The sequence below is a fragment of the Pipra filicauda genome, unplaced genomic scaffold (assembly GCF_003945595.2).
Source record: "Pipra filicauda isolate LSUMZ 115617 unplaced genomic scaffold, ASM394559v2 scaffold250_size1122263_pilon, whole genome shotgun sequence".
Classification (NCBI taxonomy): Eukaryota; Metazoa; Chordata; class Aves; order Passeriformes; family Pipridae; genus Pipra; species Pipra filicauda.
Window position 1 is genome coordinate 9,863 of NW_024104366.1, and position 26,634 is coordinate 36,496.

Below are 26,634 nucleotides of genomic sequence, written 5' to 3' on the forward strand. Positions count from 1 at the left end.
GAAATCTGCTTATACAAACACATATACCAGAATTTTCTGCACTAAAACAAAGCAAATAGCCCCTGCAAGCATACCCCAAGGAGCCAAATAGATTTGTCTAATTTCAATTTTGTGGCCAAATCTGAAGAGCGCAAAGAAAGTATCGGTATCTTCAAAAAATGCACATGTCCCAAAAAGAGCAAATCATAGTACCTATTGCCTGATGAGACAGCTGGCAGAGGAGACAGCTGGAGAACAGAGGAACAAATATGGAGGGCTGTTGTCCTAAACTATCCCCATGCTTTAAGGAAATAAAAGACATTGGTGATACTGAATTAGGACCTCTGCTTCACAATGACAATTTTATACAGAGAGTTTTGAAAACCATTTGATCACAGCTAGCACTGGGATTTTGTCCTGTCCTGCGGTGTCCTAGAAACAAACACTTCTCAGGACAGTCCTTGCTTTCCTTGGGGCTCCTTCCCCCCAGGAGCTTCACAGCTTGCTACAGAATCAGGGTAAGTTCATTCCCATGTACACATCCTCCCAAGATAATTTGTTTGGGAAAGAAGACATCAGCTTCAACTGCAAAGATAGCAATCTTTCCTATAAGTTTGTAATACTGACACGTGACCCCCTCTGGTGCTGCAGAACATGTCAGTGTTGCATTCCAAATTCAAGACACTTACTCTATCCTACTTTCGGTACATGCTATTATTAAATTCATTTTAAACACAAGACAAAGTATATTTAAAGTATAATCAAAATTTGGTCATATTCCCATCCTTACACTGGGCACTCTTCCCCAGATAGAAAGAAAGGTTCACTCTGGTCTTGATCTACTTGGTCCACAGAATGCAGTGGCTAGGTTACTGAAGCTACTTGAGACTGGAGCATCTCTCTTACAAAGACAGTCTGGGCCTGTTCAGTTTCAAGAAGAGATGACCAAGAGGGAACCTCATCAATCTGAAGTGAGGGTGTCTAGAAGATGGAGTCAGGCTCTTCTGGCTGATGCCAAGCAATAGGACAAGAGGCAAAGGGCAGAAACTGATGAACAGGATGTTCCACCTGAATATAAAAAAGAACTTCTTCAGTGTTTGGGTGACTGTGCACTGAAACAGATCACCCAGAGAAATCTTGGAGTCTCCCTCTCTGGAGATATTCAAGAACCATCTGGACACAATCCTGTGCAATGTGCTCTGGATGACCCTGCTTGAGCAGGGAGGTTGGACTGGATGACCCACTGTGGTCCCCTCCAACCAGATCCATTCTGTGATTCTCCGTGAACAGCAGCTTTGGCCACCCAGCTCTAATCCAACTAGGAATACCTACAGCTCACTGAGAAATACCAGCGAAGTGGTCAATGTCACAGCTTATTTCCTGAAACACTGTCCTGATTATAATGTAAGCAGGGCCTACCTGGGCTAAGATAGGAAAGTTATTAGCCAACTCAACTACCCAACTGACACCTTCACCCAGGAGGATAATAAAAAATCAGATGTTACTTTCAGGATCTTCATCTTCTCTGGGTATTATACATAGTCAGAGGAAAAAATGTCTCGCAACAAACACTGACCTGGAAAATCTACTCTACCATACACTTCCTTTAAAATTCTGTAAAATGGGATTAACAGTACTTCTCCTACATCCTGGGGTGTTGGGAGATCAAATGCATCCAAGACTGTGAGGCACTCAGGTACTTCAGCGATGCAAGCCGTGGAAGAATCCAAAATAGACAGATAATCCTCATTTATACCAGATGGGGGAACACTGAAGCAGAGAGAAGTTAAGCAACCTGTCAGTCAAAAAAAAAATACATGGAGAGTGCCACAAAGAGAATTTCATCCTCTTCTCCCCAGTATATCAGATATTTGGAACAAGTTTCAACATGAAGAATATTACTAGAAATAACAGCACAGGAGACAGCTGACTATAAGATTCCCAACTACATAGCCCAGTGCATATAAAACACCATCTCCTCTATCCCGTCATTGGTGTTAGCATATGTAGCACAAAATGACTGAATTCAGCATGGCTATAATGATTTTGATAGTGATTATTTAAGTCAGTTAAGAGAAGAGCTGGCTGTCACTTCTAATTCTTTACTATGAAAAGTGGCAGCCTCAGCTCTGCCTCGATCCTTCTGCAGGATCTTACACCTCTGAGCACCAAGGGGCTTGCTACTACCAAACAAGTTTCATGGCAATGTAGTAACTAATGAGATTGGAGAATGACTCTTGATTTCCACTGGCATTACCTCTGCCTGGGTGGTTTAAAGAAAAGAGTTATAAGTCAAGGAATAGCTATTTAGAAGCCAAATGAGGGGAGAGAGATGCCTGTGTGTGTTAGCTTTGCTTGCAACAACAGATTAGGAAATCAGATCAAGAGTTACAAAAAAAGGAGTGAGAAACTAAAGTTAGACTGATGAGAACTGCTGCAAACTCTACCCTTTTGAAATATAGGTCTGATAAGAAGATACTCATAGGTTACGAGAGTTTATATCTTCCATGTTGCTTCACAACAGTTACACAGCTACATATTTTCCACCTGCAAAACAGTCACATGTAGTGATTTAAACTACCAGGGAAATCAACACTTTACAGAATGATTCTTTCACTAATAAGTGTTTAAATGAAAACTCATTGTTTTTCAAAAGTGTTTACAAATCAGAAAAATATATTGCCATATCTGTAAAAGAATAAGCAACAATATTTCACCAGATGTTTTATTACAAATTTCCTCAAGCTTGGCACTCCAGAAATGTTTAGTTCAAAACAACACATCTTTTTAGAATGACAGGAGCTATAAAAAACAAATCTTTATAATATTAGCAAAGAATATATAGCAATTTGTTATGACAACACTATTTTAGAACTCAATGATACAATTATGTGAGAAAGCAGCCTACTTAAATATCAACTTATTGACACACGATTACATACTTAAGCTTTTCCAGGAACAACATGGGCATTCCAGTCAATCATTTAAAAGGAAACACAGATGTCTGATTTTTATTTAACTATCAAAAACCTGTCATTGTGTAACATTACATTCAGCAGTTCATCTGATTCTCTCTAGAAAAACCAAGATGCTGAGCTCATTGAGTTTAAACTTAAAACAGCACTGTGACCAGGCTCCTGCTTTCTGATAGTAAATGCTGATGGAATACACTCCTCCCTCCAAGATTAAAGTGCGTCTCACTCTGTAAATAGTACTTTGCATAAATACTGACAGCAGTGAAACTCCCTGCATACAAATACTAATGGAGAATGACCACAAAGATATATGGCCACAAAAAAACTCATTATCAATTCAAAAGCATATGCATGGGAACATATCTTGTTTATCCATCACTACTATTACATTTTTATTTACCTGAGTCACTGTAGTTATAATTTGCATGAGGTGTGCTGCTGCATATTTTTAATAGATAGATTCAGAATTTTCATAGCAGTTCTCGTAGCTTGCATGGCCAGGAGTCAGTACATTTCCTACAGCTGTGCAACATGAAAAAGGGGGAATCTCCATTTTTAAACTCCAATTTACTACACAGAATTTTAAAATGCAGACTATATATTTATCATTCAGTAACTGTATTTCACTTGCCAGGACTCCATGCTTTAGTTTTTTTATCTACACCAATTAATGCAGTCTTTTTCTGGTCTAAATGTTTCTTATGAATTCTTTACCTCCTGGAAACACTTGCAAAGAGTTTCATGAGATGCACATAAGACAGCAAAGAAAATTCAGAAGGTTTAATCCTAGCTTTGCCAACACTTCCTTCTGAGACTGTGGATAAAAGACAACCTCTCCCTCCCTCCTTCTATAGCTTCACTTTCCATGAAAGGATCTCAAAATAAACTAATAGACCACCTGTGAGGAGATCTTAAATTCATTAAACTCTTGGAAGGAGTAAAAGTTCTGACTATTAATAATTTAATCCTGTTGCTGATCCATTTACATACAGACACTGCAAAACCATTTCACGTGCCTATTAATTACAAATTCTCAAGCTAACAGTAGCCTGTTATTCGTTACAGTTCTCTAGTTTGAGCTTACTGGTTGCTCCTGTTGCATCCATTAGGACTCTTCCTTCATCCCTAAGGTAAGGACTAAAAGTGCATGACTTTAGAGTATCTTCTGAGAGTGCTCCTTATTCTTAAGTTTCCTGCTTAGCATTTATTATTGGCCTACAGCAATTTTCTTCAGGCCAAGTAGTATCACTACTGCTTTTATACAGCTTGGCCTTTCCTCCTAATCAATCATGGTAACATGGTGCAGAGAGGATTTCCTCTTTGTCAAGTGACAGAAAAACACAGATTATTTTTCTGTTAATCATTCTACTGAAATCTTAAATCCTGTGGAACTTACAAATTATAATTTACAGGACTTTTTGCAGAAGGAGTTGGCCGACGTATCCTAACAGACATCATCTCTAATAAAGGATCTATTTTTTTCCAGGAAAAGCTCACATCATTCCTACTTTTTGTAGTGGCGTATACCATATTTGCTAGAAGACAAGGACATGCTCTTTCCAGCATTTATTTGCTCATCAGCTGGGATATGGGCTTGTGTTTTTAATTTTGGGTTTGGTTGGAGGCTTTTGCTTATTTTTAAGATGATTGGTAACATGTCATGGTACTGTGCTCCCTTTGTAACTGAAGACTTTTAAATGTAAAAATTATCATAAGTGCCCTTTTTCATAGAATTATAGAACACTTAAGGTTGGAAAAGTCCTCTGAGATCATCATGTTGAACCATTAACCCAGCACCACCATGTTCACTGCTAGACCATGTCCCCACATGCCACATCCACATGTTTTTTGAACACCTCCAGGGATAGTGACTCCACCACTGCACTGGGCAGCCAAGGCCTGAACACCCTTTCAGTGAAGGATTGTTTTCCAAATAAACAATCTAAACCTCCCCTGGTGCAACTTGAGGCCATTTCCTCTCATCCTGTTGCTTGTTACCTGGGAGAAGAGACTGACCCTATCTCTCTACGACCTCCTTTCAGGTAGTTTTTGATAGTTATAAGGTCCCCCCAAGCATCAAAGGCTCTCTCTCACAGCCCAAATTCACATTTCGGGTTAAAAACTCCTCATTTAGTGCTCAAAGCCTTACATTCTTCACGTTTAATTTCTCATTTGGAGCATCCAAAGACCTATTTCCAGGGTGTAAAGTCCCATTTTTAAGGCCAAAAGACTCATTTGTAGGCTCCAGGCCTTTTCTATTAGTACCCATAGAAGGAAGAGAAGAAATGATGGTTTGGTCAAGGTTCAGATGACTAATGACAGACTAAGCATTTGTTTCATTAGTGACTTCCCTAAGTTTACCAGCAACTGGCATATAATATCCAGGACACAGAAGATAACAACAGGAAAAAAAAATAGGGAGGGCAAATGTGATAGCTGTCTACAAATACATGATAGAATGTCATTGAGGAGCAGAGAGTCTGCTTATTCATTTTAACAGCAAAGGGTAAAAGAATACCAGCAAATAGGAAAGGAGGGCCCTCAAAATGTTTAGAAACTATTCCAGAAATAGTGCTGATTGAAAAGGAGAGACATGCAAACCCAGACTTTTGAAAGGTTCATGCCAGGTCACCTACATATATAACACACTGCAAAAATCATCAAATTGTTAAAATTGCCTACGATCTATATACTTATTAAATAGGACTTCCTAAGTACATCTCAGAAGTGTCAGACTGTGATTCAATTTCAAGTCTGATCACAAAAAATACAATCCATCTGCCAAAAAAAAAAAAAAAAGCCCAAAAAAACCCAAACAAAAATGGTTTAAGGGCACTGATATATAAAATCCCAGTTTATAATGTCACTCACACACTTACCTGGGGTAACACATCTTGTTCTGATCACTTTCATACCAGCCATTTGTAAACAAACCAGAGGGTTTGTTCACTGATGAACAATAACATTGAATAGAGGTCAACAGAAACAGTTTTACAAGGAAAGATTGCTGGAGCTAAAATATATCTGTTGGGCTGAATAAATACAAGAAAAGAGAAGTGCATTTTAACATTGAACTATAATATTGAAGGGTAAGAAGCAAAAACCAAAGAGGGAGATGAATTAATTAGCATGGTGCCCAGAGGTAGGGGAGGAAGGATAATGAAGAGTAGTGGGATTAAATTAGGAAAAGCAAAATTTAGGCTGAGTATAAAGAAAAAATCCTTACTAATAATGAGTTTTATTATTTCGGGAATTAGTCTCTCAGGTGAAATGATGGAAACACCTGTCTAAGATTTAGGACTTTTAAATTTAGGTTGCGCAAAGGCTTTAATATACGATACATAAAGCATGTACAAAGGCATATACACTTTGGGGAACAAATCAGTGCTGGTACGGACACAAAGAGCGGATGCGGCCACATCCTGTCTCAGCTCTGTGACTACAGTACAATTACCAACATCCTCTTCAAGAACTGCCCAAAACACAGCCTACACACACATCATACAACCTCTGCTTTGAAGCACTGCCCACATGGAAAAGAGATGTGGACAAGGGGACAGGCACTCAGGTAGCTGGCAGAAGGGCCTGGCCCACTGTAGTCCCAAGCACAGCAGGCTAATTACACATCAGCACACCTGGTCTTTGTTCCCAACTCCAGCATTGACTCTCTTTGCCATCCTTCCGTACCTTCCTTAGCATGCCTTTACCTACCACAGGCAAACAATTTGAAGGCAACAGGGAAAGAAATCCATAACCAAAATGCAGAATTTTATCGTTCCAAATCAAGTATTTTGTCACTTTAGAGATGAGCAAGCCACATCGTTCAGAGGCCAGGCTTGGTGCTCTAGTCAGAGCATACTGCTTTTGAGAACTTTCTGGAGTCAATAGGGCAGTTCAGAGGCATTGCTGCTATTGCTGCTCCCTCTCCATTTAGTTCACAAAGGCCAAACAAGCTAGCTACCACCAGCATAAAACAAAATAAAGCATCCCTTCAAAAAGGGTTGCAAGATGAAAATACCACGCTGCAGTTGGCAATCTGATTTCTTGTTTATAGCACTTTTCCTGCTATCTTAAGTGGGAAGCATCATCCAAACCTGTTCTAACTTTTTTCCTGGGGTTTGCTTTGCCTATCTCACATAAAAGTAAAAAACAGTAAAAGCTTTGCAGGCAATTCTGAAAGCACTGCAGGAACCACAACTGGATAAACAGTTTGTGCCTAATAACAGGCAGGCTGTTCACCCAAGTGAAAAAGAAGGGTTAAACGCTGCAGCTTTATCAGGAAATTTGAGGCTTTAAACTGGAAGCAATTTGTTCAATGGCTATTTTGACCATAGAACTTCCTAATCTCAGTTCCCATAAAGTTTGGCTTGGAGCCAGCCAGAATGGTTCGTTTCAGCTGCACAGATATCTTCCACAGAGGAAATAAAAGGATTTCAAACCCCGGAGTCATTTCCTTTGGTTCTCGGCTCATTCAGAAAAAATGTCCTTTCGGTCAGTGATATCTCCAACTTAATTCCTGCACCATGACTTTAAAAAAAAAAAAAAAGGTCTTTGTGGGAAACTTTCTGAAGGTTTGGAAGTGTGCCCTGTAAGCTCTTTGCCAGTTGGTGTAAAATACCTCCTTTACTCCCAGAAGTTTGCAAAGCCAAACATCCTCTTCACTTTCTGCATTAACTCTAAGCTTTCCAGAAGTTCTTAGTCATCTTGCACTTCCCATTTAATAATTAAAGGAGGTATTCACACTTATATGCATAGAAGTAAGAGTTTGCAGAACTCTGCATCGAAATAATAAACTAAATGTACTCAAATCACAGGGACTGATCCATGTGCAGCTTCAGAGGTAGTAGTGCAAGCAGAACAAGTAAGCACCTATCAAGTGCAGCAATGCATTTCCCGAAAGTACCATGGATTTGGAGACATTTGCGTCTCGCTTTTGAGTGTACTTGACAAACATTTGAAGATTCAGCCCCAAATCTAAAAAGTGATCCAAAAGATACAAACAGGATATGTTTAAAACAAGCATGCAGGCCAGCCAACATAAATACCAGGAGCATAATGTCCTCTCCAAGTGGACGTACGTACTCCTCGAGGCTACCATCCTAAGCACGTAGTCAGGGTTTCACCAAAATAATGAAGATAACATTTTTGACATGCAATCCAGCCATAATGACCAAATTCATTCCAAGCATGTCATACCTGGGAACACTACCTTCACATCATCACGAAAGAGAGAGGATCCTTTTCAACTCTATCCTCAAGTCTGTGGTATTTCTAACAGTACTATAAAACCAAATACCAAGGTACAAGGCTCAGTATAAACGGTAGCATTTGTGGGTTCTACAACAGCAAGCTTACACATCCTTTGTCCTAAAATGAACTTTGAAGCACCAGGATGCCTCAGAGCTGACAGGTGTTTTATCAAGAAGATTGATTTTAGTGAAACTCAAAGCCTTCTTCAGTACCGTGTTTCAGCACGCATCTAATAATAAGTATACACACCCTAAGGTGGCCTTTCTTATGTTCAGAAAATTCAGAAAGCAGAGTAAATGACACATGCAAAATGGAAACGTTAATAAGTTGAACCCTACTGTCAACTTCAAATGTCAGTGCCAATCTTGCGACTGGCAATTAAATTACTCTTTCTAAGAAAGTTTATCACCAGACCAAAATTATATTTTTAGTTATTATTTATGAATTGAGCCTTGTATAACTTACATTTAAATGCTCGCAATTTTCTTCCTGCATTATAATGATTCAAGGTGTCATAGGCAATGGACTGAGACAGCAACTTCTGATAAAGTAGTTCAACACATATATTTACATATACCTCCATAAATATCACAAGCTCCTTGATAACACTGCTCTGCAAAGGGCAACTGAGGTCTTAAAATTGAAGGCCTTCTTTATCCTAACTCGGATATTTTCTTACAATGTCTTAGATAGCACAGACTAGACTCTCAATCTTTGGACTTCTACTAGAGAGGAGATAAGCTACAATATTAAAACTTGGTTTTGTTTTCTGAAGGAATGTGAGGGGCTATCCAATTTATAAAATAAATAAGTAAAATAAATAAAGAAGCATAATTTTCTATATGCCAATCCAAACATTTTTGTATTGAAAAGTTTCCTCCATTGAATTCATTATTTACTAGGATAAACTAACAATGCAGAGATACTGATGAAGCATACAGAACAAAAGGTATATGGGAAGTTTACAGAACAGTTAATGTTTCTGAGGTTTAAAGTGGACCTACACTGTAATTATAATGGTACCTTTTTCCTTTTTTCCCATTCTTTTTCAACATTGTATGTAAATTCAAACCAAATGTTGACTGGAAAGTTTCTCCCCTTTTACATTCCACTTTTCTTCCCCTTTCAGGAATGCCAAACCCAGGAGCAGAGTGTCAGTAAAGACTGTCTAAATTGAAATGAAATTTCTGGTTTCACTTAGTCCTATGGGCAACATGTGCTTTCACTCTTCCCGAAACACAGTGGGAACATGGGGCTTTAAAACTGTAATCTGAAAATCCTATTTTCTTATGAGCCTTATTAATACAAAATGACTCAGTGATAGTCTCAACTTCCAGTTAAAATAATAGAAGAACATTTCATAGCCACTCCTTATCCTCACTCCCAAAACACACCAAGCTCACCTTGCTGAGCTTTTGAAGGTTAATTTGACAAAATCTATTTTGGATTCATTTTTTTTCCTTCAATGTGCAAACCTGTAGACACTTCCTAGGCCTCACACTGGCAAACACACAGGTAATTTGCAAGGAGATGAACCGTAACAGAGCCACACTTCACTCCTCCAGCTCCTGCTCCCAAGCTTTTCAGCAAATCATCGCAGCTTCTCCCCTCTACTCCCATGCACCCCAGTGCAGCCAGTCAGCCTGGCTAAGGGTGAGTGGGACTGTTGCCCCACAATTTAGCTCAAGAGCTGAGCTTTGCTCTTGAAAGATCTGTCCCAGGAATTGCCCTCCAGGTAGAACTTTTTTTAAAAAGGCCAGTAGATATTGTGGGAGAGTGCCACAGCCCCAAGAGCCCTGAGTCAGCATCCACCAGAACCCAGTTCCCACATCAGCTGCAATGGCCCCAAAGAGAGCAGCTCTAAAGGGAGTATGCCTCCCAGCTCCCACCCCAGTGCTCCTTGTGGGGGTGCAGCTATTTAGATTATTGAAGCAGTTGTACAAAATGATGCACTAACAACTATATCTTACTACAATACTTGCCTGATTCCAGACTCAGAATGTTGGGGGAACTCTATGAAGTAAGTGCAAGCATCTGGACAAAAATTTGGTCATTGAACCCTGACCCCACTCTCAAGTAGCCTTGTACCACAACTCCTGTCAAAAACTGAGCTTGCTCCACCCTCTGTACCAAAACTTGGCTGCTCTGATGGTCAGAAACTCTCACCCATAATAAATCACGGTCTGTTTACTCTCGCTCATTATTGCTGTCAGCTCTGTGCACATATTTTTTTTCCTTGCCTAATACAAGATACTGATTTCTTCATAGGCATTCCTATTTTGTTCTGGTTTTGTGAATGTTATTTTAAATGCTATGTCTTCCATTCCTCATCAATCCCTCTCTATACTTCTTTGAGTAAGCAGAGCCCCAACATTTCCAAGAACTAAGCTGAGACCATTGAATGCATGGAAAAAGGAGAAAACTCTAGTTTTTGTCCTTAGAGCAGCAACAGAAGGGGAGGTCAAATATAGTTACCTGGATAGAAAGAAGTGGTAGGAACAATCCCATCAGATACTTAGGGGAGAATAAGTTAAAGTGGGAATTATCCAATTTACTATGCCAACTATCATTTCTGTGTCTTCCTTATGGGAGAACTGCACACGTGAGTGTGCTGTTCAGACAAGTTATGGTCTTCAGCAGGAGATTCTGGCTCCTGAGAGCAGAGAGCAGGAAAACAAAAAGAGAGGGACCGGAGGAGACAGAAAAATTCAGAAGCTGCACACCCCCCCCCCCCCTTCCAAGCAGTGAAGCCGAATCCTAATAAGGGAGAGGAGGAAGAGGTTCACAGAGATAGTTCAGCAGTGTCATGCAGCAGGTCCAAGTATATTAGAGCAGCTGCCAGCTCAAGGCAGGACTCAGGTGGTGAAGCAGAATGTGATCCAGTGCTGGATCTTCCCCACTGAGAGCTGCTGACATTTCATCTTCTTGCACTGAAAGTGTCCCCCAAGAACTCAGAGCTAACCAGAAGGATGGATTAGGTTGGAGTGATGACAATCCCTCTCACTAGGTAAACAGATGGGGGAGTTGGTAATCTTGAAGAAAATCAGAGGGTGATCACTAGATCTATCCCTCTTGCAAACAAAATAACAGGCCAGAGAACCTAAGTGGACATACTGTAAAGTCACCACAGAGTCACTCAAATATGGTGCTGACAACACAACCAAAAGAGTAGTAGCTCACTAAGTGTTTTAAGCCTTAAGAAATAAGATGGGTGAACTTAAATACACACTACAGTCAGAAAACACTCATGTATTAGAAAGTGTGAAAATGAGGCAATGAGTGGACCATTGTAACACCAAGATATAACATGTATGGCAGAGAGAGTAGGCTGTGCTGGTGGGGTAGAAATGATCAGACTAAGAATGGCAGTGAGTAACACAGAACCTGTAAGAACTGAAATGCAGAAAAGCAGTAAAGGCAGCTAGCGGAGTGCTCATGGAGACTTATTATCCTTACACAGATTGGGCAAAATGGGATATAATGCAAAGATCACATTTTTAGGTGCTGTTTCAGAGACTATCTGCCTAGGAAGCCCAGAAGAACAGATGCAACTCTTAATTTGAAATGACCACAGAGAAGGTTATGGGACAAACTGACAAAAGTGAATACTAACAAATTGCAGCAACAGATGGTATTCACCCTCCCCGTTTGAAAAGAGCTCCAGGATGTAAGAGCTGACTACACACACTAACAAGTGGTGTGCAGCTTCTTTTCTAAAACTGACTTTGTACCTGAGGACTGGGAGGTGGCACACATGGTCACAGTGTTCTGAAAACATCACAGGTAAGATCCAAGTACCTTCAGGTCTGTAAACTCGGTGTCAAATTACCAGAAATTACAGAAGCAGAGTGAAGTCAATGGAAATACGATATGTGGAAAGAGTTAACCTGGTTTTTGTAGGTTTGTCTCACAGACCTATTGGAGTTCTTTGAAAAGGTCAACAAGCCTGTGGATAAGGGTAATCTCGCTAATATAGTCTGCTTGGATCTCCAAAAGGCATTTCACACGGCCCTCAGAGAAGATTTCTTAGGAAACTAAACAGCCATGGCTTAAGAGTGAAAGTTCTTGGATAAACAATTGATTAAAAGATAAAAACAGAGGGTAGAGGGCATGATCTTTCTCTCAAGAGGAGAACAGCATCAATGGACTTCCACATGGAGTTTTGCCAGGAACCATACTGCACAACCCATTTCTAAATGACAAGAAGAGGCTAACAGTGAGGTGACAAGATTATCTAGGAGATGCAACAGGAGAGGCATCTGTGAAGAACTGCAGAAAGACCTTATTAAACTAAGGATAATAAACCAGAAGAAGAAATTAAATGTAGACAAATGTAGTGATGCACATGGGAGAAAATTCTGGTTTTACATTATAAAATTATGCCCCTTGAACTGTCCATAGAAGTGTTAGCTTCCTATTTGCTCAAAAATGTGAACTGAATTCCAGGAATCATTACAAAAAAAGTAAATAGCAAGGCAAAGAATATACAGCAGAAATATCTACATGTATTTCCCTCTCAGCCTCTCCTTTCCCATAACTTTTGAACTGACTGACCCCATTGAAGCAAATTTGACAGAGGCAGCAATCTCAAATAGTTTTAAGTTCCAAAACCTCAATCTCATTACTAGCACTAGTGAAAACACAGCAGAGGCTTTTTAATCCCAGCAGCCTTAGAAGGATTTGTTCCATGGCATACACCCCTCTCCTTCAAATGTAACTATTTTACCCCTTCTGCATTAACAACCCAAAAAGTAGAGAATAGTAAGCAGCAGCTATGCAATTCTTTCTAAGAACTCAAATTCACCTGCCTTGACAAACATGGATGTGTCTCCAAAACTCAGAGCATATTTAATCTCTGTTGCATGAGTTTCTTCTCTAATAACTGTCTATACTAGCAATAAAATCTGTTTTTATTTAAGAAGGAAATTACTAAAACAATGTGCAACAAATCAAATCTTGAACACATATTTTTTTGCTCAGTTTTCAGGCTTTTTCTAAAGATACATTCCATCAATTATGTGGAATTTACCCTGCAATTTACTGTGAGCTGAAGTGACTGACAAGAGCAAACAAGATACCTCAGGCAAACCAGGTCACTGAGACTTTTTCTTGCTGTTTTGTGATTAAAGGTTGACCACAAAAACCTTTACTTTCTGCAGAATGACATGCTTGGTTGCTTAAATATGCAGGCAATTAACACAGAGATAACATGCATTTAAATGGAAGTCCCATTGACCCCCATCTCCCGACTGCAACCTTTGCTCTGAAAGCAGACAGCTTAGCAAAAATATTCAATTAATAAAAAGCCATGAAGGGCAACAAGTCCATTTCAATTAATTTAAAAATAAATACTGTTTACTGCTCCATATTTAACAAGTTAATAAAAAACAACATCACAACCAATATCACAAGCAACAAGGGAATGTGCTTGAAAGATCTTTATAAAGATCATATATATTAAAAAAAATTCTATTTTTTTCCTTTGTTTAGAATAAAACAGTATATTCTATTAGCAGTGAAACAAAGAAAGCTTGTTGTCTTACATATTTGAGCCCCATATTTATTGCCTCTGCACATGTCCTATCCCAAGTGTGACACTTCAACTTGCTGCAGGGACTCCAATCCCTCAGCGCAAGCATTCCTTACTGCTTCCACCCTCTCCTCTCATACCTGTACCTCCCTCCCAAACTCCTCATTGGGGAAAATCAGCACAAGCTCTGGCTCCACCATAGATAAGCAAGTAGTGAATTACTGTAGTTATTTCAGGTGGAGCAAACCTAAACCCATCCTGCGTTTCCTGTAGCAGGAGCACTGACTGTCCATTCTACCCAGTTGCCCATTTTCTGAAAATATTTTACTTGGTTGTCTTTGAAAGTCCCAGTCCTCTTTTGAAGTCCTCACTTGCTTTAAACTGGACAATAAGTGGTAAACTTCTATGTGAATAAAAAATTGAAAGCTTAGAGACACTGAAATCATAAACCAAACTAAGAAAATGGAACCATTTGTAATTTTTTAATCAGAGTAGTTTTGGGGGTCCAGAGAAACCACATATCACACCACTGCCATCTAATGGAAGAAAACATCAGTCGATCATGGGTCCTGGGGAAGATCCAGTCAGACAAAAACTATTTCATCAAGTAGAAGAGTCATTTCTACCACCCCTAACATGGCCTCCTTCTTCTCTCATCTATAAATTTAGCTCTCCTCACAACATTCTGGGTTGAAAAAACTTACTAAATGTTATCCAAATATAGAACTATTCTCAGGAGAGTTGAAAAACTGGTTTGGGGTTTTCTTTTGTGGAGAATGCAGTATTTCAAAGAAATGTCATTTAATTCCATTCAAAGTCATAAGATTACTCACAGTACCTAAATTAATTGTGGACCTTGCTCTTTTTCAAAGACCTGGGTTGCAAAGTCCATAGAAGAAGGTTGTCTTTTAATTATTTTTTATAAAGTACAACTGTTTTCTGTACCTTTGATGAATACCTAGAGCTTTATGCCACACAGCTACCATAACCTTAAATAGATGGAGCAATATTAATAATGCCCATCAGTTCCTTCCCTGGAACTGGTGTGGGTGGGTTCTTTGATCAGCATTGAGGGAGCTGCATCTTTATTGCCAGAGGTTATGATTTTTCTCATGTGTTGCACATCTTTTCCTACTCGAGCAATCCTACGCCATCTCCAGACAGGCAGCCCTCAAATACCAAGAAAGACAGATTTAATAAAAATGATGGTATGGTCTGTTATTGGTTTATTTTGACAGTATACTACCCACCAAGAAAGAGAAAGTATACTTAATTCACTTGGGTAAGAGAGCTCTACTCTTCTAAACAAAAGCCAGGGACGTGCAATAATAGGTGACATCTCACCTGGCACACCGCAGAATTGAAATCACATTGTAATTCGCAGATCTGATTCGGAATGGTTCCTGTTGAGTACCCATTTTCAGTAATGGTTGTCAATTTGATTAATTATCAAATTGTCATATATCAAGTCAGCATCTGCTTTGCACATGCTGTATATTCTCAGAGCACCTAAGAGAGTTGGCTCTAGCAAAACTAAGGTGGTGGGCACTGTCTTCCTCTTGTCTCTGCCTGGGGATTTCCACAGGTCAGCTGCTGTGCTGAAAGTCTTGAGACTTTTGAGAAACTAACTTATCAACAGAGTACCATCACTTTTAGAAGAGGTGACCTTCCTTCAAGCAACCAGAGGCCAAACAGATTTGCTGGTGTGTGAGATATTGTATCACGGCATCAGAAAAAAGAAAAAAAAACTAAGCAAAGTGATTCTGCAAGACAGTTGAAAAAGCAAAGACATTGTAAGGAAGCTTTCAACAAAGCTGATTATGAACCACTATTCAGAGAAAAAAAATTCTCTTCTGTTCACTTCTGTGCTATGAAATAGATATTTTCAAGTCTGCTGAGACCATTAAGAGCCTACTAACATTACCCAGTCCCAAAATGCACTTCAAGCACATGCCAAGCTACTGGCAAAGTTTTATACAGACCAATGAATCAAAACATTAATCACTGTGTATAAATGGAAATTTTACTTTTTTATTTCTCTGGAAAGAAACAAAGTTAAACCAATTATTTGTCAACGACACGGGCCTGCAGATTTTGGAAGCAGCAAATTAAGAATAATCACAGATTAGATATGTCACAGAATACTTGAGCATCTTGGGTCTCCTTACAGAAAATATTTGCTAGGCCATGAGTTCACTTATGAAAAGATAATGACCCAGGAAATTTTTTCCTTAATTGCAAAGAAGCCGTTTAAGAAAGTGTCTGGGGAACTAATTAGGAAGGAGTTTCCTCTGTAGAGGACCCGGCTTTAAACTCAATAAGCAATTTTTAGAGGACTTGTTTGAGAGAGAGCACTGTTTAGACGCAGTCAAAAATGTTTGCTGAGGTGCAGCAGCATTTTGCAGTCATGGAGGCAGACATGAGTCCTCACTACAGCAAGGCAGTGGCCAGTGCTGGCATGCTCCAGCTATGGTGACTTCCTCAGCACAACTCATCGAATCCTTTCCTATTTCACTTCAGCAAATGTGGAAAGCACTCAAATACACACAAACAGGAGAATCTCTACCTCCAAGCTAAAGTGAGATTTTTCAAAATACTTGCACATTTTTCAAGACATGTAATGCCTGCTGGCCAACCCAACAGGTGCCGGGAAAACAGATCACTCAACACTCCTCCTGAATGCCACTGCTTTGTTACAACACCTAAACATCCATCATCTGTAAACTCAAGAGCATAGCTACGTACTTATTTTTGAATATACATATGCACTTGTCTCCCCTATATAGTTTTTGATAACTTCTTAAAATGGTCATATTTACAGAGCATCAGAGCTCATGAGTCCAGAGATCAAACAAGTTTTTATTTGATAAGCTATGGTGTGAAGTTACACTTCATTCGTCAGTGAACAACCTCATGGCTTCTTACTGGCAGGTCTTTTCACTTTATTTTGTTGTATGCCCGTCAACAGGGTGTTTAGATGTCTCCTTTAAGTATTTTTTTTAAAAGCTTCATTTCTGGTCTCACATCGTTACACAGTAATATCACTTTTTAATTTAAACAGAAAAAAAATTGTCTCAACCTTTACTTATAAAAACCACAGAAGTGAAAGTAAAAAAAACTGAAGTTTAAAAAAAAAAACAGAAAAGTGACTAAAAAACCCGCAAATAATTACAAATTTTAAACAACTAGTCTCATGTTGTTTAATGTATCTCTTTTTATCAAAATCATACCATTTCAAGTTTGTTTTTTTCCTTTTAACTGTTTTAAAATGGAGACTCAGTGAAATAAGGTTTTATTAGCTGGCTTGCTAACTCAAAGTGATACAATTCAGCATAGTTTGTGCCCTCTGTTCAAGAGACCCAAGTGTGACTGTTGTGACTGCTACAGGTAATTAATGAGATGGATCGGCAGAGCCATAGATAAAACTTGCTGAATGCCTGCTCACACTCAGCATCTGTCCAGCCTTCACAAACACCTTATTGTCAGAAAACCTGCCAAATTAAAATATTCCATATTGTTACACTTTTAATAACTTGAGAACTATTATGCCACTAATTACATAAAACTTTGGAGTGGATCAAAAAAGAAAAAAGAATGCAAACATACAAAACTAAAGCACAAAAAAATCAGCACATCTATTGTCTATCCAGCATCAAAAATAGGGCTGATTTATTTGCTACACAAGTCTAGAGTTTCAAATTAAATAAGTCTGTTTTACGAATTATTTACTTTCTACAAGATCCATTTCCCCTTGAAGCACACTGTGCATGCCCTCCTAGTGTGAACAGTTTACAGACTGTGATCAGGCACAGACCTACTTGTCTGGATTTTTCTCCCTTTCAAAAGAGCAATTCTGAGAATCATAAATTACACAGCACGGTTATTGTAATTTGAGCTTATTCTCAATAAATAAAATTTATTAACTAAATAGCTTTCTATGTAGCTTAGCTCTTTCCCACTAGCTTATTATTTTACATAGAGTTGCTTCATGCTGCTAATCACAACCAAATTGTGCCATCTTAAGTATAAGAATATGAATTAATAAATACAAAGTAAAAATGTGTAATTTCATATGATCACCAATAACCTTTAGTCTTCATAGAATATGCGTGAGAAATTACTTCCTAAGATTTGAAGTTATGAAAGTATTTTGTCTAATGTACCTACCAAGGTATACCTACAACATGCTTATAAGCTTTGTTTTTCAGAACACCAGAGCAGAAGCCCTCAGCACTTTAAGCTCCAATGCATTAGAGTATTTAGGGACGCTGGTGAACTTAAGCAGATGAGTAGCAACACTGACACAAGGCAGGACAGACTCCTTTTGGGAGATATGAAACACCACTTTATCGTGCCATTCCAATTATCTCCAACACTTATAGTAAGCCTCCAGTTATTCCACTTTTGTTACACAAATAAACTTTCAATTTATAAAATAGGTCACGGTAAATTTTAAGTCCTGGTCTAAAAACAGCAAGGCAACTGGAGAAATAAAACTGTATGTGATATACGGTGGTTTCACACAGATGACCTCATGGCATTTTTTTTATCGTAAACCCCCCCGTTCCTAATGACTGCATATCTGCATTCCCAGTTTTCGTATTTTAAAAATTAATAGATCATTGCTAGCATTTCTCAACAAGAAAAATGTCATAATGAAATATTAAAATTATAAACAGTCTCTATAGTTCCCCTCATCATGGTAGGCATATTTCTCTCCTAAGACAAACACTGCTATTCAACAAATCAAGTCACCCATGGTTTAAAAAAATACACATAAAATGAAGAATATGCAATTGAAGTGTTTGTATCCTACACATTACTGTGATTCATAGGTTTTATTTATTAAAAAAAATTCCCACAGGTGGGATTTCAGATTTTTTGCCATTCCCTGTGCTCATCTTCCAAAGTCCTAGCAAAATAAGAGCAAATCATACGAGCTCCTGATTAAACCAGGAAGCAAATCTGCATGCATGCAATTACAGTGTCTGCAAGGGCAGACGCAGATGACAGTAATTCATACTCTAAGAAATGGGCTTGTGTATTTGGCAGATTAACTGTTCTGTATTCCATTGCTATGAGGTATGGAAACTGTACTGTGAAACAACCATTACTCATTCCTTCAGCTCTAAGCACGTAGGTCTATCAAAAGCAAGCCAGTCTGGAGAGGGTGGGGGGTGAGGGCTGGAAAGAGAAGAGTCTACACGTTTCAGATTAACGCTTCTCTTGAATGGTTTCTTTTATTTCATTTCCCCTACTTTATAAATTAGCAAATACAGTAGGCCCAGAAGGGAAATGTGCAAGGGAAGAAGGAGAGAGGGGAGGGAAAGGGAAGAAGCAAAAGCAGCCAAAAACTCTCCAACTTGTTCATTAGGGGGTTTTGTGTTTGAACATCTGAATGAATCATGTGTCTGTTTTTCATTATTCTCCATATGTATTTGTTCTCTGCTTTGTTCATAGATTTCTGGCCATGTTGTCGTGAATGTGCTTATTTTGTTTTATATATTGTTCTATTACAGGGTGATTGTTACTTCTTCTCTGTCTCACTTAGCAGTTATGCCACCAACAAAGAGCAATCTGAAAATGAGAGGTTACGTCAAAAGGTTTCCCTAGTGAACTCCCTTGCAGCATATATGATTACTTTAGATCTGACTGCTTAATTCATACCAGAGAAAAATCCTCAGATAACACTGCTCCTTAGCATGATAGGAATGTGAAGGGTATCTTTTTAAAAATCTGAGGAATACTGGAGAATAACTTAAAGTCCAGTGCAGAGTGGTTTCCTCGTTTTTCAAAGAGGTAACCTAATACTTCTGGCTAAGCAGCAACTTATTTTAACAGATCTGCTGTTACATGGGGGGTTTGAAATAATTTCTTTGCTAAATTAAATATTTTCTACTTTCACCTTTGTTTTACACCTTGGTCAACACACAAATGACACTGAAATAAATTCATAAGTCACTAACCACGTGATAACTTCTATCATCTCCTTGAATTTAATCCACCCTACTTCACTGGATACATATCACAGGATGATGTGTTCACTTAAAAAGATAGTCTCATACTTGGCAGAAAGTGAATGAGACCCAGAAAACTGGAAAGGAGCAAACAAATAGCATGGGTTTTTTCTTAGTTGTTTTTTGGTTGTTGGGGTTTTTTTGGTGGGATTTTTTTTTTAAGGAATGGATGTAGACTCCAGTGTGTTAGAGATACTTTCAAATTCTGAAAAATCTTAGAGTAATTAGTCATATAAATCCATTCACAGACCCTCAAAGGTAACACATGATTAGTACAATGCAGCATAGACTGAGTAAGAGTAAATAATGTCATTATCATAATTTTGTCTAAAAGTATATAACGAGTGTTATAGATAGCTCAGTACTATATATTTTAGTTAAATCTTGCTTCTCTCTCATAACTTGAGCAGATGGGAGAAAAAAGGTCTAGCTGAAAAATGCTGTGATGTAGGTGTCAAACAACTAAGCAGATCCAATTTTAAGAAGTGTTCAATGGCTCACTGTTGTACTACCTGATATACTGAGAGAGTTTCCTCAAAAGTCTTCTGGTATTTTTCAGTCTTTTCCACATTACCTTGTCCAGTGGATTAAAGAAACCATTTATTAACTGTGAAGAGGATACTAAAGGGGTAAGTGCTGCAAGCACTCTGTAGGCTTAAGATTATTCTCAAATCTTAGTAAATTAAGCAATAGCCAAGAAAAAAATAGGACAAAATTCAGTACAGACAAATTAAAAGTTCTAGCTTTAGGAAGAAATAATCAACAACACAGAGCAGAGCACACAATATGGAATGCCTGGCTCGAAGCAGTGCTGGAGTAAAGAATAACAGAACTGGGGGTTGCAGAGAATCTCTTAGCATAAATCAGCACCATTGTTCTCATGCAACACCCTGTGCCTCACAAATGTATCTATATTTAAAATATGCAGCTATTTATATGTATACATCAACAAAGAGGAGAGTCACGTGATCACAGAGAAGACAAATGATATAACCTCTCCATGCTAGTTAAAATTACAAGATTTAGGGCATCTGAAATCCTATGCCCAGTTCCAGGGTCTTAAAGTAAGGAGCGAGCTAATTAGAGACAGACTAGCAAAGTGCAACATAATCAGAAATCTAAATAAATTCCCTTTAAGGAAAAAGTTAAAGGACTAGTGGTTAGTCTAAAGAAAAGATAAGGCAGTCTTCAAATATATATGTTTGCTGCAAAAAAGAAAAGGAATAAACTGCTCTGCATGTCCACTGGGGATAAGAAAAGAAGCAATAGACTTAAACTGCATCAAGAGAGATTCGGGTTAGACATTAGGAAATGCTTCATTAAAGTGAGAAGAGGGAGCGTTATCACAGACTGCCTGAGGAGCTGGAGGAATCTCCACCCCTGGAGGCCTTTGAGCGAAGGTTACAGAAATACCCGTCAGCAGTGGGTTAGAGTTGATCTTGCCCCAAGGCAGGTCCTGACCATTTCAGGTTGCTTCCACTTCGGGTTCCTGGAAAGCTTTTTTTTTTTTTTCAGCCTTACTAAAGAGAAAGGAAATGTACCCAGCATTTAAAGCAGTAAAACATCTATTCTTTTCATGCCATGAAGCATACTGTTAATAAATCCAATTATGTTTATGATCTTTTAATGGCATCACTTATGTCATAAAGACCCATTTTTGAAAATACAAATAGATATCTCTGCCCTACAGTGTAATACAACAGCAAGAAAGCAAATTTTTACAAAATTCCAACTCACTCTTATATGGCTCCTACTATGATAATCTCAAAGCTAACTACAATATGAAGAACACCAAATCCAACCATTTTTCTTTCTTAAAATTCTACCATTCATATTCTTCACAATATTTTTCACTTTGTGTTTCACATTTTGTATTTCACAAACAGATCCATTCCTTTCCTTGTTTACCACTGGCAATGAGAACAAAGGAAGTTCTGCTCACGAGGGTATTCCTTTATAATGCAATCCAAAAAAAAAGCAAGAAATCCATCAAAACTCAAACACAATCAGGTCTTGTTCCTGCTGTGATATTCAAAGAAATACAGACTGATGTTATCAGAATTGTGGCAGAACAGTGCCCCAAGGAAATGAAACACACATTCAGTCAAAAGCAAATGCATAGCAGTGCAACTTACGATGATGGCCCATGACTGACTGAGGTGGTAGAGCTTTCTAAGACTAGAATTGCAGTCTTCCAACTTACTTTTCTCCTGAGTAGCTAATGAATACTGTTTCTGACAGGCAATAGATAAAGTCCTACACTTCTACAAACTTCTAAAACAGCTCTGGCACAGATGGCAGGATTTTGCCCTATCTCATAATTTCCCGAAATGTCTTCTCTGCTGCTTCTCTGCACAACTTATCTGGGCACTCATGAGATATTCCTGAACTGCAATGCCTTTTCTTTTTACTAACTCATATAGAAATGCTATCCAGAATGTGCTTCTTATCAGAAGAACCCATTCTAGTAGATCTTATTACTCCAAAAGGATTCTGTACACCACTAGTGTAAAGTGAGTCACCTTAAAGCACAGCTTCTCCCCCATAGATTTGATGACACTGCAGACTCATAAAGCAGTAACAATTCTAGTCCTGAGATACTACTAGACATGTTAGCCTATATTTATCTCAGCAAATATAGCTATATGGACACACATTAAACTTTATATTTCACCAAAAAATGTTTTCATACATTCACAGAAAAATTAAGAACATAAAACTGAAAGAGGAATTATTTTTATATCTTGGTTTTGAAACTTGTAGATCTATTTGTGTCATAAAGAATATTTTCTTCTGCCATTAGCATAAGACAAGACTTCACAAAAATGTAAAAATTAGACCAGGTTTTCCTTGGGAATCTTTGCCCAAAAGTTTCTCAGCTTTATATAGGAAATCAATTTGCATCACTGATGATATCATTCAAATCAGACAGCACTATGTGGTTAGAAGGTAATTTACTCTTCTGCCGAAGCAATTTAATACTTGTTCTGATTTGTGATTTTCATTTTGTTTGTTAATGAAAAAAATTAATGAGCAATGTTACTGGAAGCACAACTCAAAGCTTTGGCGTTATTAAATATGTTTGTAATATAGTGTGCATTATGTTGATTGCACAGTTGGAACCAAAGCTTTGGCAGTCAAGCCACCAGTCAATCATTCAAACCGATAATGAACTTGCAGGGTGGACACCTTGTACGTACCTTTGCACTGATTTGTGTTTTTGTCAAGAATTGCCTTTGTGGATACAATTTTTCCATACCTATGGAGAAAACAAAAAACAGAAGTACATGTTATTATTTTCTAATAAAGTACATAGTGATTTTTACACGCATATAAGACATATACTAGGAAGATATCTAGTGCTCTGGGGGAAAAAAAAAAAAGACATAGAGCCAAACTATAACTCATAGGGTAAAACAGACCCTTGAGTTTTAGTACGGGACCAGAAAACACTTAAAATATCTCATGAAGAGGGAATAGCACCAGTGGGAAAGAATGGGAACACCCTGCCTAAGCATACTCTTCGATACCAGCAAAGATTTGAGTCAATTTTGTGCCTGTGAGTGACATGTAACCACTCAGCTTAAGATAAAGGGAACTGTCTCTCCATCTCTCTGTACTCTGTTTTAGTGACTGATGCAAAGTGAGACTTTCCATTTCACTGTTTTTCCTTTTCCTAAGAACCCACAAAAACATTTGTTTCCATTTGACTTTCATTTTTAGGAGGAAAAACATGCTTTGCTTTATTTTGTTTCAGTATGAAACCAGTGAGGAGGAGGAGGGAAAACTGACCAAAAGGCATTAACAAGTTGCGCAAACTAAGTGAGCCTCAATTCAGCCATCTGTTAGGAACCAAAGAAAGACATACAAGCCTTCCTCCCCGTCAGCCCCCTCCACGCCCTTTTTTTTGCTGGCTCTGTAGACCAGCAGGATCTCGTGCTCTGAAGGCAGGCATAACCCATTGTACACTGCACCATGACGTGTACATGGGCAGGTAGCTGTGAGTTTATTCTGCCATAGCTGGCTCCACTAGAACCAAATACATAACAGATTAATGTTAACCATGAGATCACATGCTTTTCTAACCTCAGGTGTTTTCCAGAATAGGTGCCTCTATACTCACTTATGTTCCACTTAATTTTATAATTTTTCATGGTAATACCTGAAGTTGATTTTGGCCTCTAAGATCTTAAAGCATGTCTTAAGAAGGCAAAGCTAAATTCTCTTGCAGTGTGATTTATGGCTGTTCAGTGGGCCAACTTACCCAGCAGGAAATTTGAACTGTGTGGTGCATCTTCATTTATTTGATTTATTTAGATTCAATATCAAATATATGAAAAACATGCAAAAACATGCCTATCTTGTACAGTAATGGGTCTCTGACAGATATATGGAAAAAGAATCCAACAAAAATCAGTGGCTAACCCACACCAACCTCAAATAAAACACAACCCCTACCTAAACTTCCGCCAACAAAAACTAACACCCAGCCCGCATTTCAGTCCAGCCACTCCTAATGAATTGATATGTTGTTTCATCCAAGTCACGTGAGAGCTAGAAGTTAACATTTCTTGCCAGCAGAGACAGGCATTGTGGTTCCACTGCTTCTATTACAGATTTCCCAGTTATTTTCTACATACTGTGATCCTGCAAACACTTAGTTACAGTGGAGATTTTACTCACAAAATTCTGTTTGGTTCAGGAGACCGTTTACCTCCCACATGCAAAGTTATGTGCACACCTTCACATTTGCAAAAACAGACATCAGAGTGGTAAGAGGCACCACAATAACAAACACTGTTATAGGCAATTAGCCATATGTTGGTGATTTAATGTACTGCTGCAAACCTTGAGTGATACCACAAGAAAGTAATTGGAATTAATTTGGACACTGTTTTACAAAATATTTCAAGGAATTATCCTACAGTAATCAGAACATCAGTTCTGATGAAAAATGTTCATTTGTGTGCTGCATGAAATTGGGAAGGTATTTTGTTCGTACAAATGTAGTCATATTTCTCCCATATGTCAAGAGTGGTATTAAGGTTTGTCTCCTCTCCAAAGTTGTTTGGCTTTCTGTTTGTCTGAGTTTAATTGTGATTTGATTCGCTCAAAAGTACAAAGAATATATTCCTCAATGGGAGTGCTCACAGAAATAATGATGAAGTACATCAAAAGAGTTACCCCTTGTTTTCTCATATTTAAATGGAAACTACTATAAAATTCAACAGCCTGCACACCTGTGTCCTACAAATTACTGATATGACTAATGTAAAAAAAAATACAAAGTATGGTCTCCTTGTTGTGAAAAAGTGTGAGCACCGCTTAATATCCTCCTGAGTTATGGTTCATGGAGGTACTGTTTCAAAGATTTTGAATCAAAACTTCTGTTCATAAAAGGATAAATATAGAATTGAGTTCATCTCAATGCCATATTACCAACCCTTCAACATAATGGCTGTATCGTTAAGGATAATCTACTGTATCACACTATCCAAGGAAGTAGACAAGAATCTGTGAGATGGTTACCTCAAGAATGTGTCTATTGAGCACCTGAAGTGAAATTGCTATGCAAAAGATTTTCAGACACTCTTCCTGAAGTGTTATCTAAATGCATAATAAGCACAAATAGAATTGTTTAACTACTTTTAGAAACCCACTCAATCATTTATATCCAATTATACTCTTAGTACTTTTCTATGTAATAATTTTCATGTAAAACCAGGTGGTCAGATTTTGAAAGACCTTCCATGTTAGGAGCAACTGCACAGACTAGGAATTCACCTCATGAAAGAAGGACCCATGCGGTGAGATAGTGACTAGATGTCTTCATTGATTCTCATAATACATAAGGACTGGCCAGATAATTATAAGACTTAAAAAATGAAAGTTTCGGAATGGAGAGTTAGTTGTGGAACTCATTGCCATAGCCCACATTGATGCCCCACAGAGCACACCACTATAAAAAGCTATTGTATGGCTTCTAGGATGGAAAATCTGTCATGAAATTAAAAGCCAAGACACATTTGTGGCCCTGGAAGTCACATACTACCAGGAACTGTGAGAAGATACCACAGTAACATCATCACATGTTGTCCCTCTTTTAACATCAGGATACCTACACAGCTGCTGAAACAAATTCCTATCTGACCCAGCCTCTACATTCTTACATTCCAAGATTAAATTGGGGGTGGAAATACCTTCTTACAAACATAAACATTTTTACTTTCTCGTGTATTTATCAGTTTAGGGTGAAACTCTTCAAGTCATCTGATACCCACTATTGAAAATACAAAAGTCACTTAAAAACTCTTCACTTACAAACAGCAGTAACTCACACCATGTCACACAGAAGGCAGAACTAAGGGAATAGCCCACAGTGCTGTGCAAAGAGAAAACAATCTCCCTGTTCAGTCCAGACTACAGAGTTATGTCAAAAATCACTCTTGAGAGCCCCATCCCATGGCACCCCACATTTTCAGGCTACTCAGCAGACTCAGGAAAGATGCAAGCAATGCAGAATGAGCCCTTAACGTACATCAAAGTTGCAGTATCAATAAATCATTTCAAGAGCTTTCAGGCAGGCGGTCGATGAGCACTTATACTGCAGACAAAGCTCAAACCCCATCATTTCCAGGAAGTTATTTGAAAACTCCTGTTAAAATGGACATAGTTCCTGAAGGAAATGCTTCAGCTGTGACTGATACCACTCAAAAAATGTGGTATCGCTTACCCAGTGCCCAAGACAACCTAAACAGATGGGAATTTGCTGTCTCACAGCAAACGAAGGATTTGAACCATTTCTCCTTCTGCCTATGGGGAGCTGGGCTACAGGGAAGGCAACTGGGCAAACAGGGTTAGGAGGCAAGTGACATTCAGCTGC

At 38.4% G+C, this 26,634-nt stretch overlaps 1 protein-coding gene across 1 annotated transcript in view; it reads right to left on the reverse strand.

Moving 5' to 3' along the window:
- Positions 1-22,951: 22,951 nt before the first annotated feature.
- The window catches only part of LOC114001925 (protein alan shepard-like), a gene marked incomplete at its 3' end in the record, with an annotated part of 384,849 nt that continues 381,166 nt past the window's right edge, over positions 22,952-26,634 (reverse strand). Inside the window, exon 5 of the mRNA XM_027747507.2 lies at positions 22,952-23,010. Coding sequence (XP_027603308.2) covers positions 22,952-23,010 — 59 coding nt within the window. The remainder of the gene's footprint in view (positions 23,011-26,634) is intronic.